At 46.2% G+C, this 15,618-nt stretch overlaps 1 protein-coding gene across 1 annotated transcript; it reads left to right on the forward strand.

The window, feature by feature from the left end:
- Positions 1-4,740: 4,740 nt before the first annotated feature.
- On the forward strand, positions 4,741-8,943 carry CYTL1 (cytokine like 1). Its single transcript, XM_019928016.2, has 4 exons — positions 4,741-4,890; positions 6,774-6,818; positions 6,959-7,087; positions 8,316-8,943. Exons 1-4 carry the CDS (start codon positions 4,741-4,743, stop codon positions 8,397-8,399), a joined length of 408 nt encoding a protein of 135 aa, XP_019783575.1. The 3' UTR covers positions 8,400-8,943.
- Positions 8,944-15,618: the final 6,675 nt, after the last annotated feature.

Here is a 15,618-nt window from a genome sequence, read left to right on the forward strand (position 1 = left end):
AAGGAGGGCTGTGTTTCAATCTGGGTTCCAGCTAGTGGGAGACACATTGACACACAACAGGGATAAAGGGGCAGTCACTTCCATTCAGCAGGGAGATGTTTACTGAACACCTACTCTGTGTTGGACCTGGCCTCCATGCTGTGGACACAAAGACAAAGAGGACACTCGCTCTGCCTGTAGGGGGCAGACAAGCAAACAGACAAAGGCCAGAGTGGACAATGCCGTGTCAAAGCAGAGGAAAGTGCAGGGGCCATGGGAGCCTGTGCAGGCAGGTGGAGGGGACCCAATCCAGCAAGGCAGGCTTCCTGGAGAAAGTGACATTTCAGCTCAGTCTGGAAGGGTGAGAAGGAATGAACCAGGAACAAACAAGGTGAGGAAAAGACATTCCAAGAAGCAGGAACGGCATGTATGAAGGCCAAAGGCCACTTGGGTGTTATAACTACAAACACTAGGGATTGCTAATGCTGTGTGATTTGGAGCGAGTCTCTTCACCTCTCTGTGCCTCAGTGCCCTCAGATGATATACTAGAATGAATGCATTAAGCCTTGTACAGGGCTTGGAGCAAGGCCGCATTTCAGGGTTAGCTGTCATCACCATCGTCATCATCATCACCATCATCATTGTCATTCCTTGAAAAAAGTGCAGGAAAGGACAGGCAGAGATAGCTGGAGAGGTAGTCTGGGACCAGGCCACAGACTTCAGACTATCTTCCAGGCCTCAGGGAACCAGGCAAGAATGTGAAACAGGCAAGCGTGGATTTCTGCTTTAGAAATGTCTACTGGGAGGAGAAAGAATTCTGGGCAGAGAGATGGTAATCGTAATGTAATTGTGGAAAAGGATGTTGAAGCCACTTCCCATGGAAAAAGTTTCAAGAAATTGGGGTGTTTGCTCAGAAAGAGAGCCGGGTCTGTCTGGGGGGCAGGGATGAGTGGTGGTAGACAGGTTGACGGCTGAGAATCACCCAGGGCTGTTCTGTGGAAGAAGGTAACAGAGATTTAGGTCACAGGCGGTAGCTCCAGGGAGTCAGCACATCTCACCTTCACCTTGGGAAGAATTTGTATTGTTCACAGCTGCCCAGAGGCTGGAGGGCAGTCTTAAAGGGCAATGAGCTCCCCATCCAGGGAGGCATGCAAACAGACTCTGGATGAATGCTTGACAGGGAAGCTGTAAAAGAGGCACAAGCACAAGGCAAGTTGATGCAGATCATTTCCAAGTTCCTCACAACCACGATCTCTGTTATCCTACTGAACCCCAGAGAGATGGTGTATTAGTTTCCTGTTGCTGCTGTAACACATAACCACCGACAGAATGGCTTAAAACAACACACATTTATCCTCTCGCAGTTCTAGAGGTCAGAAGTCCACCATGAGTCTCACTGGACTAAAATCAAAGTCTTGGCGGGGCTGTGTTCCTTTCTGAAGGCTCTAGCGGAGAATCCTTTTTTTTTTTTTTGCCTTTTTCAGCTTCTAGAGGCTTCCTGCAGCTCTTGGCTTGTGGCCTCTTCCTCCACATTCAAAGGTGGCAGCATAGCAGCTTCCAAATTCTCTCTCTCCTCCATACACCGCCCCCGCCCACATCCCCATGCCCATCCCACATCCCCACAACGTTCCTCAACTTGCTGACGGAGCCATCGCCAGGGAGAGGCTTCTGAGGCACCAGGGTTCCCACTTTCATGCCACTTACCCTGTGTGTTCGATGAGTTAATTGCCCTCTTTAGTCTCCTCAGAGGACAGCATCTCTCATTCACTGTTTTATCCTTATTGTCCATCTCAGGCCTGCACACAATAGATTCTCAATAAATAAAGTGTCTGGAGAATGAATGAAGAATCCATTCAAAGAAAATGGCTGGTAGAGGCCATTCCAGCTGAGAAGCATTCACTCACTCATTAGCTCTGGCTGCTCGGCTCTCCTGACATAATGAGGTACCATGGCTTGATGGGACCCCTGCTCTTCTCACGCACTAAGGGGGTTGGGGAAACCTTTGGAGGAAGACAGAGGCTTCAGTCTGTGCGGAAATTCCAGCCTGGAGTTTTAGCATTCACGTTCCATACTGAGTAGCCTGATGCTGAAGGAGCCAGGGAAGGGGCCAGGGAAGGGAGCTATTGGGGGCGCAGGGGGACGGCAGTGCCAAAGGAGAACTTTGTGAGCCAATACACACGTGGGTCCCCCGATACCTCCTTCATCGAGGGCAGGGTCTCTCTGGCATGACTCCGGCTGTGCTCTGTGGGTTTCTTAATGGGTTTGTGCCTCGCTCTGAGTAACAAGATTAACAGCCATCAGGTTAATTCAGCAAAGCTTTCCTGAGCATCTGCTCTGCCCGGCTGGGTGCTGGGTGCTGACAAGCCCAGATGCAGAAGGCAAGCACGGTGAGTGGGAAGGCAGATGGGATCCGGTTAGCGGGATGTCTGGTGCGTAGGGTGCAGAGGAGGCTTCTGATTCGCCCAAGGAGTCCTATCAAAAACCACACACGTGTCCAGGGTGGAGCAAGGCCAGACCTCCCAGCGACACATTTATCTCACCATCAAGTGCACAGAAAAGCCCGCTTTTTCAGCACAGCAATGCCTCCTCCATCGGATGGTCCAAGGACTAGTTTTGCTGCTTGGGCTGGTTTTTCCTCCCTGTCCTGAATTTGAAGCTCCTTCGATGAGCACATCCAGAAACACTGGAGCATTTCAAAGGAGTCCGGAGTCCCTGACTGGGGCCGGTTTGTCTGCCAGGGAGGCCCACGCCCCAGGCACTGCCACAGAAAGTGGGGAGACCCCTTGATCCAGAAGAAAAACACATCTGTGTTTGCTGCTTGCACCTCCAAACACACACAGTTCTGCCCTGCCTGAGAGGGCACCCAAAAGGCGGTCCCCAGGCCATCTTGCTAAAGGTGTTTAGAGAACATGCTCTCACCTGCAAAACAGGAAGGCAAGGCTGTGATCCCTGCCCAGGGCTTGAACACAGAAAAGTAGCAAAATAGAACATCAGGGCGGGAAGAGACCTCCCGCTGCCTGGGGTGTTGCTGCTCTGTTTATGGACAGGGAACGGCACCTGTCAGGAAGGGATTTTTGTGGGCAAACAGAGACAGGGAGAGGCTGGAGCTGAACTTTCATCCCTGCTGTTGATCCTCGATGCTGCCCCATATGCAGGACACCACACTCCTTTCCCTTAACCTTCTGGTCCTCCACTTTGGTTGTTTTGTTCTGGGAATGTGTGCCAGCCCGGGCCACTCTTCTGCCCTCCCCTGCAGTGAGACAGGCTTGGGAGACAGGCAGACCCAGGTGCACAGCTCTGCCTTGCCTTATAAGCCTTGTGACCCCAGACAGTTTCATATCCCCTGAGAGCCTCAGTTTCCTCCTCTGGGAAATGGGACTAACCCCACCCACTTCACTGGCTTTCTGTGAAGCTCATGGCATTTGTGACAACAGCTGTGTAGTTGTATAAACGAGCTTCACGCATCACTGCTGGAGCATATGTGATACTTGGTGTTAAGTAAGAACCTTCCTCTCTTTCGACAGCTCCTTCGCGTTGCTTGTTCCTTGGTCTTGGGCAGCCCAAGAGCTCAAACTCATCTCTGGCTGCAAGAGTCCTGCTCTTCCCCAGTTCCGCACTGCAGAATGGGAGAACGGAATGAAGACAAGGCAGAAAGCCTTACTGGACCCATTTGCCTCCAGCTTTATGACCTTGTACAAGTTGCTGGAACTCTGTGAGTCTCAATTTTCCCACATGGAAAACTGGACTGTTTTCTGCAGGACCTGCCTCGCAGGGATGCTTGTAGGAAAGGAGACAGTGACATTAGCTCTGACTGTGGTAATAGCTCAGCATCTTCTCTTCCTCGCTCTGCTCTTATCATCCCCGTTTCACAGACAAGGAGAGGGAAGAAAGGGTTAAGAAGTTGCCCAAGGTCATCACAGAAGCGGGTGACCATGCGATGCACGGAGCACCTAAGGGCAGAGCTTACTCTCCTAACTGGTACCCATGCTCCTGTATTTACAGGAGAGCAGCCCGCAGAGCATCATTGCTAAGAGACCCACATATGGAGAACCAACCCTTCCAGTGGGTCTGCTCTGTACCAGGACTTGTGCTGGGAGCTTGAAGTGGACCAGCCAGGGGAATGCTCCCACATCCCCCATCACAGGCCCTAGCACAAGCCCATCTTCCAGAGGCAGAGGCGCAGCTGCTCAGAAGGCAAGGGATTTCCCAAGGTTCCCCTGGCCAGTCAGTGGTGGGTGGATAGTGATACCCAGGCTGCCTGAGCCCAAACCCCCAGATCACTGGTCCTCAATCCATCACTTCTGGTCCCTTTCCCTCCCCCAGCTCTGCTCCAAGAGATCATCCAGTTTTACCAAACGGTCCCCATTCTGACTGAAGGAACTGAATGCTCACTCCCGCCCCTCTGGCTGAACCACCATCCCCTCCTGTCTCCCTCTTGTCCTCTGCCCCCCTCATCTGCCAATCCTGCCACTTCAGGAAGAGCCCCTGCCAGGAGAGAAAGTTCTATGGCAAGTTGTGTGAGAGGAAGACCCTGTTCCCTTCCAGGTGCCTGGCATCTCCCCCTCCCCGCCCCTGCCAGGAAGCACCTCCTCTCAACAAGGGGGACCTTTAGGTCTGAAAGGCTCCAGTGTCCACAGGCCAGGTGGGTGTGCTCTTGGCCTTGGCTGGGCACCACAGGAAACGGAGGCGTGGAGGACCACCCCCAAGCCTCTGCTTAAAGGGGCGGCTGGCCTCGGGCTGCAGTCAGGCCACCTTTGCACCATGACCCCCCAGCTGCTTCCCCTGCTGATGCTGCTTCTGGCCGGCCCCCCCGCCGCTCAGCCGGCTCCCCCGACCTGCTACTCCAGGATGCTGGCCCTGAGCCGGGAGATCACCGCTGACTCCCGGAGCCTGCAGGCCACGGAGCCTTCGGTGAGTGCCCTCGGCCCCCCTGAGGACTGGGAGACCCAGTTCTCAAAAATTTGCCTTTGGACCAGGGAAAAAACGCTATTTTTCTTTTCTGGTCAATGTTAATTTCAAGGGTATTTGTGTTTTATTCCCATCCTATTAAATACCGATGGTTTGCACTTCCTTTTAAATACAAAGAAAATATAATCAAAGACATCACAATTTTTGTTTATAACTAGCTAGCAAATATCAGAGGATCTGTTTTAAAATGTAAAAAGAGAGAGAGAAAGAGAGAAAGAAGAGAAGAGAAGAGAAGAGAAGGGAAGAGAAGGGAAGAGAAGGGAACAGGAGAAGAGAAGCTCCCATAGAGTTTAGAGCTCCAACTTAAGGAGGACCAAAGAGTCCTGCTTATTTCTTCTCTCCACTAGCCAGCAGGAGCTAAGGGGGCAACTCCCAGAATCAGCCCCACCCCTAACCTGCTGTAGGACCCTGAGCAAATTACTCAGCCCTGAGTCTCAGCATCCTCAGCTGTGAGAGGGGGTGGCCGAGCCCCTCACCGGCTTCGGGCAGCTGGAGGGTTGAAGACTTGAATGCAGACACAGCCTGCACAGAGGACAACCCAGGATGTCTGCACTGTTCTCAACACTGTGTTAAGAGGAAGACCCAGGGGCTCGGAGCCATCAGTCCCACAGGGGCCACCCAGAACTAGAATCCGGCCTCCTGACTGCTCGTCCAGTGTAGAAACAAAACAAATTAAACTTCAAAGCTCTGGTGAAATTTAAAAGTATCCCTTTACCACTTGTGAACCCTTCAAATAAAATGCACCGTTCTCAGATGTGGGGCTTACGATACCCTAACACCTCCTTTGTATTTTCTTTTTGAAACTTAAATGGTGAGTATTTTTTTCAACTTATGAAAGTCATATACTTTGAAAATGGTTGGAAAAGGCACAAAAGACAAAGAAGAAAATAAATATTACTGCAATTCTACCACCTAGAGGTGACCTGCTGCCATCACACTCAGAGGATAGGATTTCAGCTCTGGGTCTGTACATAGTTATCCAAGTGTGTGGACAAATTGGATCAAACAACACAGCAGTTCTGCAATTTACTTTTTAGCGACTCTGTCAAATAAATTAATATTTCTTTGTAACAACATTTGGTTGTATTTTTGCGCCCCAATGTATCCGCAAATTCCTTGCTATTAAATAGGTAGAGCATCTTTTAAAACTATATGATTTTAAAGCTTAAAATAATGCATAGGCTCAGAGCTGGAAGGAAGTGGAGGTGATGTGTTCTAACTCTCTAATCTCACAACTGGGAAACCGAGTCACAAAGAAGAAGGAGACCTACCCCACGTCACACAGGGAATCACTGGTCGGGAGGGACCAGAATCTGGATCTTCTGACCTTCAGGCCAGCACAGAAGCAAAAGTGAAATACAGTAATATAAAAGTGTACATATATATACTGTTTTATATTACTAAAGTATATACTGTATATATTACTATGTCTAGATTACAGTTATAGAACTATTTTAATATATATACATATATAGACACACATATTTATATGTATGTCTCTCTCTCTCTCTCTCTCTCTCTATATATATATATATATGTGTGTGTGTGTATGTATATGTGTGTGTGTATATATATATATAAAACTGTTCCCTAGCTCATAGTCAATGATAAAATGGTTGCATTCTAAAAGTCGAATTCTAGAAGAGCAGTTTACTTTGGGGGAGTGTGGCATATGGTACAAGAAAGTATTGTACACGGCAGCATCAAGGAAGGCCCCAGGGATCTGGGGCTGCTCTGGTTTTGGGGAGGCTGGCAAAGAGCCTTCTGTGGCCAGGCTGAGGGTGTGTCCCTGTGAGCAACACAGAAACCCGTTTCCCTTTCTGCAGGAGCCGTGTGTGAGATACCTGCCCAGGCTGTACCTGGATATACACGTAAGAGGGGTCTGCCTGCCTGCGGGAGGGCTTGGAGTGGGAGTGGGGAGAGACTGTGCAGAAGGGCCAGGAGTCCCCAGCTCCCGCGTCTCTGGCTACTGACTTCCACCACGAGACCCGTCCCTGTTGTCCACTCACAGAATTACTGTGTGCTGGCCAAGCTGCGGGACTTTGTGGCATCGCCCCAGTGTTGGAAGGTGGCCCGGGTAGATGCCTTGAAGGACAAAGTGCGGAAACTGTACACCATCATGAACTCGTTCTGCAGGAGGGTAAGTGACGCCATTGAACGTTCTTTTTCTACTTGTCATCAGCCAAGAACTTAAGAGAAGGGTTAGGAGAAGAGGGAGATGAGGGGGAGGAAAACAAAAGCTTGTGGGGTGCTTCCAGGTCACAAAGCCCTTCCTCAACCCTATAGCTCTTGCTGAGCGCTGGGGAACTCAGGACAAGGCTCCTCCTGTCCTCCAGCTCCATCTCCAACACCCAAGACCACAGGCTGCGAGGCAAATGGGGCTGGGATTGCGGGTAGAGGACTCTGGAATTCCGAGAATTCCCAGAGCCCTGGGATCAGGAGAGACTTCCTGGGGGAGGGGCTTCTGGTGTGCTCTGTGCTGGGAGGAATCTGGCAGCAGAGGGGAGGGAGACGGGAAAAACACAGAATCAGCACCGGTTAAGATGTAGAAAGCAGAGTTGTGTGGTCCTAGGGGCACAGGCTTCAGCATCAGGCAGACCTGAGCCCCTGTCTTCACCTCCCTGCTTCCTAAATGCCAGTGTCCCCTCCTCTCTCTGAGCCACAGTTTCCTCATTCGTGAATGATACCCATGTCAGGAGAGCATTGGGAGGATAATACTACTTACAACCAGTGTGTGCTGGACACTGTAGTAACTCCCTCGGTCGTAAGATCTCTATCAAGGTGACTAAACATAGAATACCGAACACCAGGCCTGGCCCAGGAAACTAATAATTAGCTATTAGGTTTTTTAGCTTTAAGTTTTATTAAGATTTGTTTGTTACTCTGCATCAAAGATGAGACAAGCATTTTGTCCCACACCCATTCCCCTCCTCATTCCCCTCTCCCCTTGGTCATGGAGGGGGGAGACAAGAAGACGACATAATACAGTCTGAAAAGTGCTGCTGTTGGCTCTAAAGTGTTTGAAGGTGAGACCTGGTGCTGTTACTCATGGTATCCCCGATGTCTGGCCCAGAGTCTTTGCTCAATAATTAAGATTTATTCATTTATTCACTCCCTTGCCCATCTATCCATCCATCCATCTGGTCAACCAACGTACAACTGAATTCAATAGTCAAAGACTATATGAGATTCAATGGGATGGTGAAGAAAGACGTAACCAGCTCTCCTTGGGGGAATGAAGGTTGGGAAATTTTCACACAAAGGGGAACAATTGAACAGTCTTTGAGGATAACCAGGAGTCCTATAGTTGTGCATGGGCTCTGTGGCCACCTTCAGTGACATTCCTGCTCATTGCACATCTTTTCCAGGATTTGGTGTTCCTGTTGGATGACTGCAGTGCCTTGGAATACCCAATCCTAGTGACCACGGTCCTGCCAGATCATCAGAGCTAAGGCAGCTCAGACCAGAGAGAGACCCCAGGGGGACTGAAGTTATGTCAGCTGCCCAGACACAATGGGCTAAAGCCATGGCCCCCACAGGTCTCCCTGAAACTGTCATGTGTCTCTCCACCTTCTGGAAAGCAAGGCTTGTGCTCCTACCCTAGAAACGATTTTTAACATAGTTAGAAGCCTTGCTTCTCCTTCCCCTTGGTTTTGTCTTACCAGGATGGTGAGGTACACAAGCATGTTGATTTGATCACTAAGAAGAAAAGGGCAAACCAGCTTCTTTTTTATGAGCAACTAGCTTGAGAACAAGCAAAATAGTATGTTTGCAGTACCACTTTAACGGAGTAGTGGTACCATTTTTCTTTCTTGATAAAAACCTGCTTTACATTTAACCAAGCTTCTATTTTATACCTTCTCTCTCTACAAATTTTCTTTACACTTATCTTTCAATTTTGAGGAAATTTCATTATCTATAAGATATATTTGCGAGGTTCATAATTACATAGTGCTGATGGGAACCACTCTTTCATTGAAAGGTGATGAAAATCAAATAAAGACTATCATTACAGTGAGAAACACGTGTCCTGCTGTATTTGTCCAAGGTGGGTGTCAGTGTGTTTATTTCATGCTCTTTCTGCAAGTTGCTGCTTTTAGCAAGATATGTCTTTCTTCCTCTTTCCATCTAGCACCGGTGTTTCTGGGTCTGCTTCAAACCACCTGTGTGAATGTCTGTCTTTAAAGCGTCGGAAGATGCTCTAATTTATGTTTGGGGACAGACTGTATCCTGCATCGTACCCATGGCAGTGCAGTACCTGACACGTCATAAACATCAGTTCACTGAGTCACCATAACAAACCTAGAGACGGGCATCGTAGGAGGCTGAGGCTCATGTAGATTAGGTAACTTGACCAAGGTCACCAGCTGCTAAGTGGGGAGGCTGGATTGAACTCAAAGAGCTCCAAAGCCCGCACTCTCCCCTGTGTCCCACACTGGCTCTCTGCAGGTGAAGCATGCTTGTTTAATTAATTCATAAACACAATAGTAACATCTCAGTTAAGTAACTGGATTGTTGAAAAAGATTTCAAATATTGATTTTTTAAAAGTTCACATGCTACACTGTGGTCTTTTTGTTTCCTTTACTCCCTTCTGTACACGTGAGCCATACTTTCCCTCCTTGTTCTTAGGTGTCTTTGACTTAGATGATTTATGAGAATGATTTAGTAGCTTATGATTTTATATCTAGAAGCACAAGACCAGAGCATCACAGTACTGGTCTCCTAGGGCGCCATAACAGGGTACCATAAACTGGGCTTAAAGTAAGAGAAATTTATTGCCTCATAGTTCTAGAGGTTAGAAGTTCTGCAATCTAAGTGTTGTCAGGGTCATCCTCTCCCTGAAGGCTTTAGGGTAGAGGATCCTTCCTTGCATCTTCCTAGCTTCTGGTGGCTACTGGTAATCCTTGTCATTCCTTGGCGATAGACACATCGATTCAATCTCTGTCCCCATCAACACGTGGTATTTACCTGGCATCTGTATCCCTGTGTCCAAAATTCCCTCTTCTTGAAGTAAATTATCTCTGTTTGCAGATGACATGATTTATATATAGAAAATGTTAAACACTCCACCAAAGAAAACCTGTTAGAGTTAAGTAAATTTGCAGGAGAGAAAATCAATATACAAAAATCAGTTGCATTTCTATACACTAACAACAAATGTTCAGAAAGAGAAATTAAGAAAAAAGCCCATTTACAATAGTATCAGAAAGTATAAAATACATAGGAATTAATTTACCCAAGGAGATAAAATACCTGCACACTGAAAACTATAAGACATTGATGAAAGAGAATGAGGAAGACACAAATAAATGGAAAGCTATCCCCTTTTCATGGATTAGAAGAATTAATACCATTAAAATAAAAGTATTGTCCATACTGGCCAAAGTGATCTGCAGATTCAACTTAATCCCTATCAAAATTCCCCTGGCATTTTTCACAGAAACAGAAAAAAGCCATCCTAAAATTCATATGGAACCACAAAAGACCCCAAATAGCCAAAGCAATCTTGACAAAGAACAAAGCTCAAAGTATCACATCATTTCAAATTATACTAAAAGCTATAGTCAAAACGAGATGGTACTGGCACATGGATCAGAACACATAGAACAGTGGAAGAGAACGGAGAGCCCAGATATAAAAGGAGAACCCAGATATATACTCATGCATAACTTTGACATGGACCCCAAGAACACACAATAGGGAAAGGATAGTCTCTTCAATCAGTGGTGCTGGGAAAATTGGTATTCACACGCAAAAGAAACTAGACCTCTGTCTTACACCACTCACAAAACTGGATTAGACTTAAATGTAAGACTTGAAATCATACAGCTACTAGAAGAAAACATAGGGGAAAATCTCCCTAACATTGATCTTAGCAATGATTTTGTTTGTTTATTTTAAATATTTTTTGAATGGTTAAATGTATTTATTTTTATTTTTTTGGCTGTGCCTTGTGTCACGTGGTATCTTAGTTCCCCAGGGATTGAACCTGTGCCCCTGCAGTGGAAGCACGGAGTCCCAACCACCGGACTGCCAGGGAAGTCCCAGCAATGATTTTTTGGATATGACACTTAAAGCACAGGCAACAAAAGCAAAAGTAAACAAGTGGGACTACATCAAACTTAAAAGCTTCTGCACAGCAAAGGAAAACATGAAAAAAAAGGCAACTTACGGAATGTGAGAAAATATTTGCACCATGTATCTGATAAGGGGTTAATATCCAAAGTACATAAGAAATTTTTAAAACTCATAGCAAAAAATCCTAAATCTGATTTTAAGACAGGCAACGGATCTGAATAGATGTTTTGCCAAAGAAGACATACAAATGGACAACAGGTACATGAAAATGTGCTCAATATCACTAACCATCAGGGAAATGCAAATCAAAACCACCATGAAGGGCTTCCCTGGTGGCGCAGTGGTTGAGAGTCTGCCTGCCGATGCAGGGGACATGGGTTCGTGCCCTGGTCCGGGAAGATCCCACATGCCGCGGAGCGGCTAGGCCCGTGAGCCATGGCCGCTGAGCCTGTGCGTCCGGAGCCTGTGCTGGGCAACGGGAGAGACCACAACAGTGAGAGGCCGCGTACCGAAAAAAAAAAAAAACAACATGAAAAACCACCTCATACCTGTTAGGATGGGTTTTATAAAAAAGACAACAGGTCAGTTTTGCAGAGAAAAGGGAATCCTCGTACACTGTTGGTGGAAGTGTAAATTGGTACAGCCATTATGGAAAATAGTATGGAGGGTCTTCAAAAAATTAAAAATAGAACTACCGGGACTTCCCTGGTGGCACAGTGGTTAAGAATCCGCCTACCAGTGCAGGGGACCGGGATTCGATCTCTCGTCCAGGAAGATTCCACATGCCGCGGAGCAATTAAGCCCATGTGTCACAACTACTGAGCCCACACACAGCAACTACTGAAGCCTGCACACCTAGATGTGTGCTCCACAACAAGAGAAGCCACTGCAATGAGAAGCCTGCCCGCCACAACGAAGAGTAGCCCCCGCTGGCTGCAACTAGAGAAAGCCCATGCACAGCAACAAAGACCCAACGCAGCCATAAATAAATAAATAAATTTATTAAAAAAAAAAATAAGAATGTAATCAGTGTGGACCATGGTGAGGCCTGGCAGGGACACGCAGGCAGAGGGTGTCTGTCCTGACCCCAGTTGTGTAATAACCAGGGTCACATAAAGGAGAATCCTTTTCTAGGCAGAAAGACTGGGACCCAGTGGTTGGAAGTTGTCAATTCCTGAAGGGGTCCCTCTGCTTTGGATTTCAAAAATAACAAAATGAGGACACGGCTCCTCCCCTGTGAACCAGCCCATTGCCAAGCCAGACATTTGGGTACCAGCCTGGGCTCCTTCTCCTTCTTTCTCTATAGCCAACTGGTCAACCCCACCTTCTTTGCATCTCTTGACTTCACCATTTGCTCTTTACCACCTCAACATTAGTTCAGAACCTTCTCAGAACATGACATCCAACCTTTGCCCAGGACTCCTTTCTCTGATGGAGGATGGAGCTAATGGTGAGGTACTGTAATAGGATGCTTTGCAGAGACTGATGCTGGTGATGCTAAATAAGGGCTTTGTAGACCAAGGTAAGAACACTGTCCCCTTATCCTCACTCACCATTAGCTCTTTTTGTCCCAAGTGAGATTCTGACAATCACTGATCCTTCTCCCCTGAGGCTTCCACAACAGAAGGGTGTTTTCTTTTTTTTTCTCATGTGCTTGTTAATTGTTAGAGCCCATGTTCTTTCTTCAACTGATTTAACCCACCTAGTGAAAGGACCTCCAAATTCACACCTCCTACTCAGACTTTCCGAGGACGCTTAGGCTAATTTTCCAACTACCTTGTTATTACATTTTCTCTTAGAGTCCCTACAAGTACCTCAGAATTGACTTCTCTAAAGGTAACTCTTGCTTTTCTTGCCCATTGGCCTTTCCTGTCTCAGTAAAATTGCCCCATCATTCACAATTTGCTTCCATGAAAAACGTGGGCTTGTGTCCCCTGATTTTTTTTTTCCTCACCTTTCTCCCACCTTTGCAACTAAGAAGCAAGTCCTGTACTTTCTGCCTCCAAAGCACTTTATGTGTCAACTTCACTGGGCCAGAGAGTGTGCAGAATACTGGATTAAACATTATCCTAGTTGTGTCTGTGAGGATGTTTCCAGAAGACGTTAACATGTGAGTTAACGGACTGAGTAAAGAGATTGCCCTCCCCAATGTGGGTGGGCCTCAGCCAATCCACTGGACACCTGAATAGAACAAAGACTGAGTAAGAGAGAATTTGTTCTCTCTGCCTGACTGCTGAGCTGAGACGTTGGTGTTGTCCTGCCCTGGGACAGAAGCTTACACCAACGTCACTGTTAGTCCTCAGGCCTTCAGATTCAGACCAGAAATTATACCATTAACTTTCCATTTCTCAGACCTCTGGACTCAGACTGGAAACACACCATCAACTTTCTCAGGTCTCCAGCGTATAAGTGACACATCATGGGACTTCTAAGCCTCCATAACTGTGTCAGCTAATTCCTTATAACAAATCCTTTTTCAAATAAATATGATATGTTATATCTGTAAATGTATAACTATATCCAGGGTTCTGGAGAACCCTGATTAATACCTGGAACCTGTGCTCTTTTCTCCATACCTGTTATCCATATCCTGATCAAGGTCATCATGACCTCTTACCTGGACTGCAATTGCCTCCCAGCTTTCACTCTGGCCCCCTCCCATCCAATTTCCACTCAGCAGCCAGAATCATCTACTTTAAAACATCAATTAGATCATGTCCTTCCCTTGTTGAAAAACTTTCTACAGCTTCCCACTTTGAATGAAATTTGAAGTTCTCACCTTGGTCTACAAACCCCTCATTGACCATCACCACCATCAGTCTCTGCAAAGCATCCTATGACATTACAGTACTTGATCATATGTTCATTTGTTTATTTTCATATTCTTTGTCTTTCCCACTAGACTGTAAGCTCCAGGAAGGCAGGGACCACGTCATTTTGTTTCATCACTTTATCCCCCCCACCTAGCACCATTCCTGACACTTAGTAGATACTCAGTAACTATGTTTTGGATATTTATGGAGACTGGATACTGGTTATTGGGAAGACCAAGAAAAGTCAGAAGTTAAGATTTGGCAATTCCAAGTGGTCCAAGCCCATTCTTTCTTCATAAAGTATATGCTACTTACAACACTGATATATTCACAGCCTTGGAGGCCTGGTTCCTATGCTTTTGTGATTCTCACTGTTTGGTCAACTTCAAAACCTCTGTAACTCTCTGTCTCTGTCTCTATCTCTGTCACACACACACACACACACACACACACACAGAGACCCACCTCTTGCTGACACTCATTCTCACAGGGCTCTGACCAAGGTCTTCCATAAAACATGACTGGACTGCAGCCAGCAGCAGAGACGTGAACAGAACCTTATCTTTCTTTTAATGGCCTATATGGAAAAGAACCTAAAAAAAAAAAAAGAGTGGATATATGTTATGTATGACTGATTCACTTTGCTGTGCATCTGAAACTAACACAACGTTGTAAATCAACTATACGCTAATAAAAATTTAAAAAATAAAAAGCTTAGTCATCAGTCTAGGCTGTCTCAGAGCAATTTCTTTCTTTATTGATTGACTGATTGATCAGCTGTGTTGGGTCTTAGTTGCAGCATACGGGATCTTCGTTGGGGCATGTAGGATTTTTCCTTGCCGCGCGCAGGCTTCTCTCTAGTTGTGGCACGAGGGCTTAGTTGCCCCGCAGCATGTGGGATCTTATTTCCCCGACCAGGGATCGAACCCATGTCCCCTGCATTGGAAGGCAGATTCTTTACTACTGGACCACCAGGGAAGTGCTGTCTTGGAGCACTTTGCTGACATCAGCATTGCACCTTCACACCAGTTGGTTGGCGATGTCAACCAACTGAGAATTATTAGGCAAAAGTCCTCATAGGTTAAGCCTCGTTGATTTGCAAAAGTGCCAATAATGTGAAATCACCTTTTGCCTTTGCAGGATATTCAGGTCTAGACATAGATCAAGAACTCACAGGATAATATGATATTACTTATATGTGGAATCTAAAATGTGACACAAATGAACTTATCTACAAAACAGACTCATAGGGAACAGACTTGTGGTTGCCAGGGGGGATGGGGGTGGGGAAGGGATGGAGTGGGAGTTTGGAATTAGCAGATGCAAACTATTATATATAGGATAGATAAACAACAATCTCTTACTGTATAGCACAGGGAACTATATTTAATATCCTGTAATAAACTGTAATGGAAAAGAACATGAAAAAGAATGTGTATGTATATATATATATAACACTGAATCACTTTTCTGTACAGCAGAAATTAACACAACATTGTGAGTCAATTATACTTGGATAAAATAAATTTAAAAAAAAAAGAACTTACAAGGTAGCGTCATGAACTGCCCTTGAAATCAATTAAGCGTTGGAGGAGAAGAAAGAACAGAAAAATAGAGCACAATGTGCAGAAAATGGCCAGGTCAGCAGTCATAACTTAGGTTTACATTCCTTCACAGTGAAAGAATCCCAGGAATTATTTAAGCATCGGATATACATTTCCAAAACGTTTGTAATCAAGTTCCTAAAATGCAAGCACCACTTATTTTTCAAGAATTTTC

This window comes from Tursiops truncatus, chromosome 5 (genome assembly GCF_011762595.2).
Source record: "Tursiops truncatus isolate mTurTru1 chromosome 5, mTurTru1.mat.Y, whole genome shotgun sequence".
Taxonomy (NCBI): domain Eukaryota; kingdom Metazoa; phylum Chordata; class Mammalia; order Artiodactyla; family Delphinidae; genus Tursiops; species Tursiops truncatus.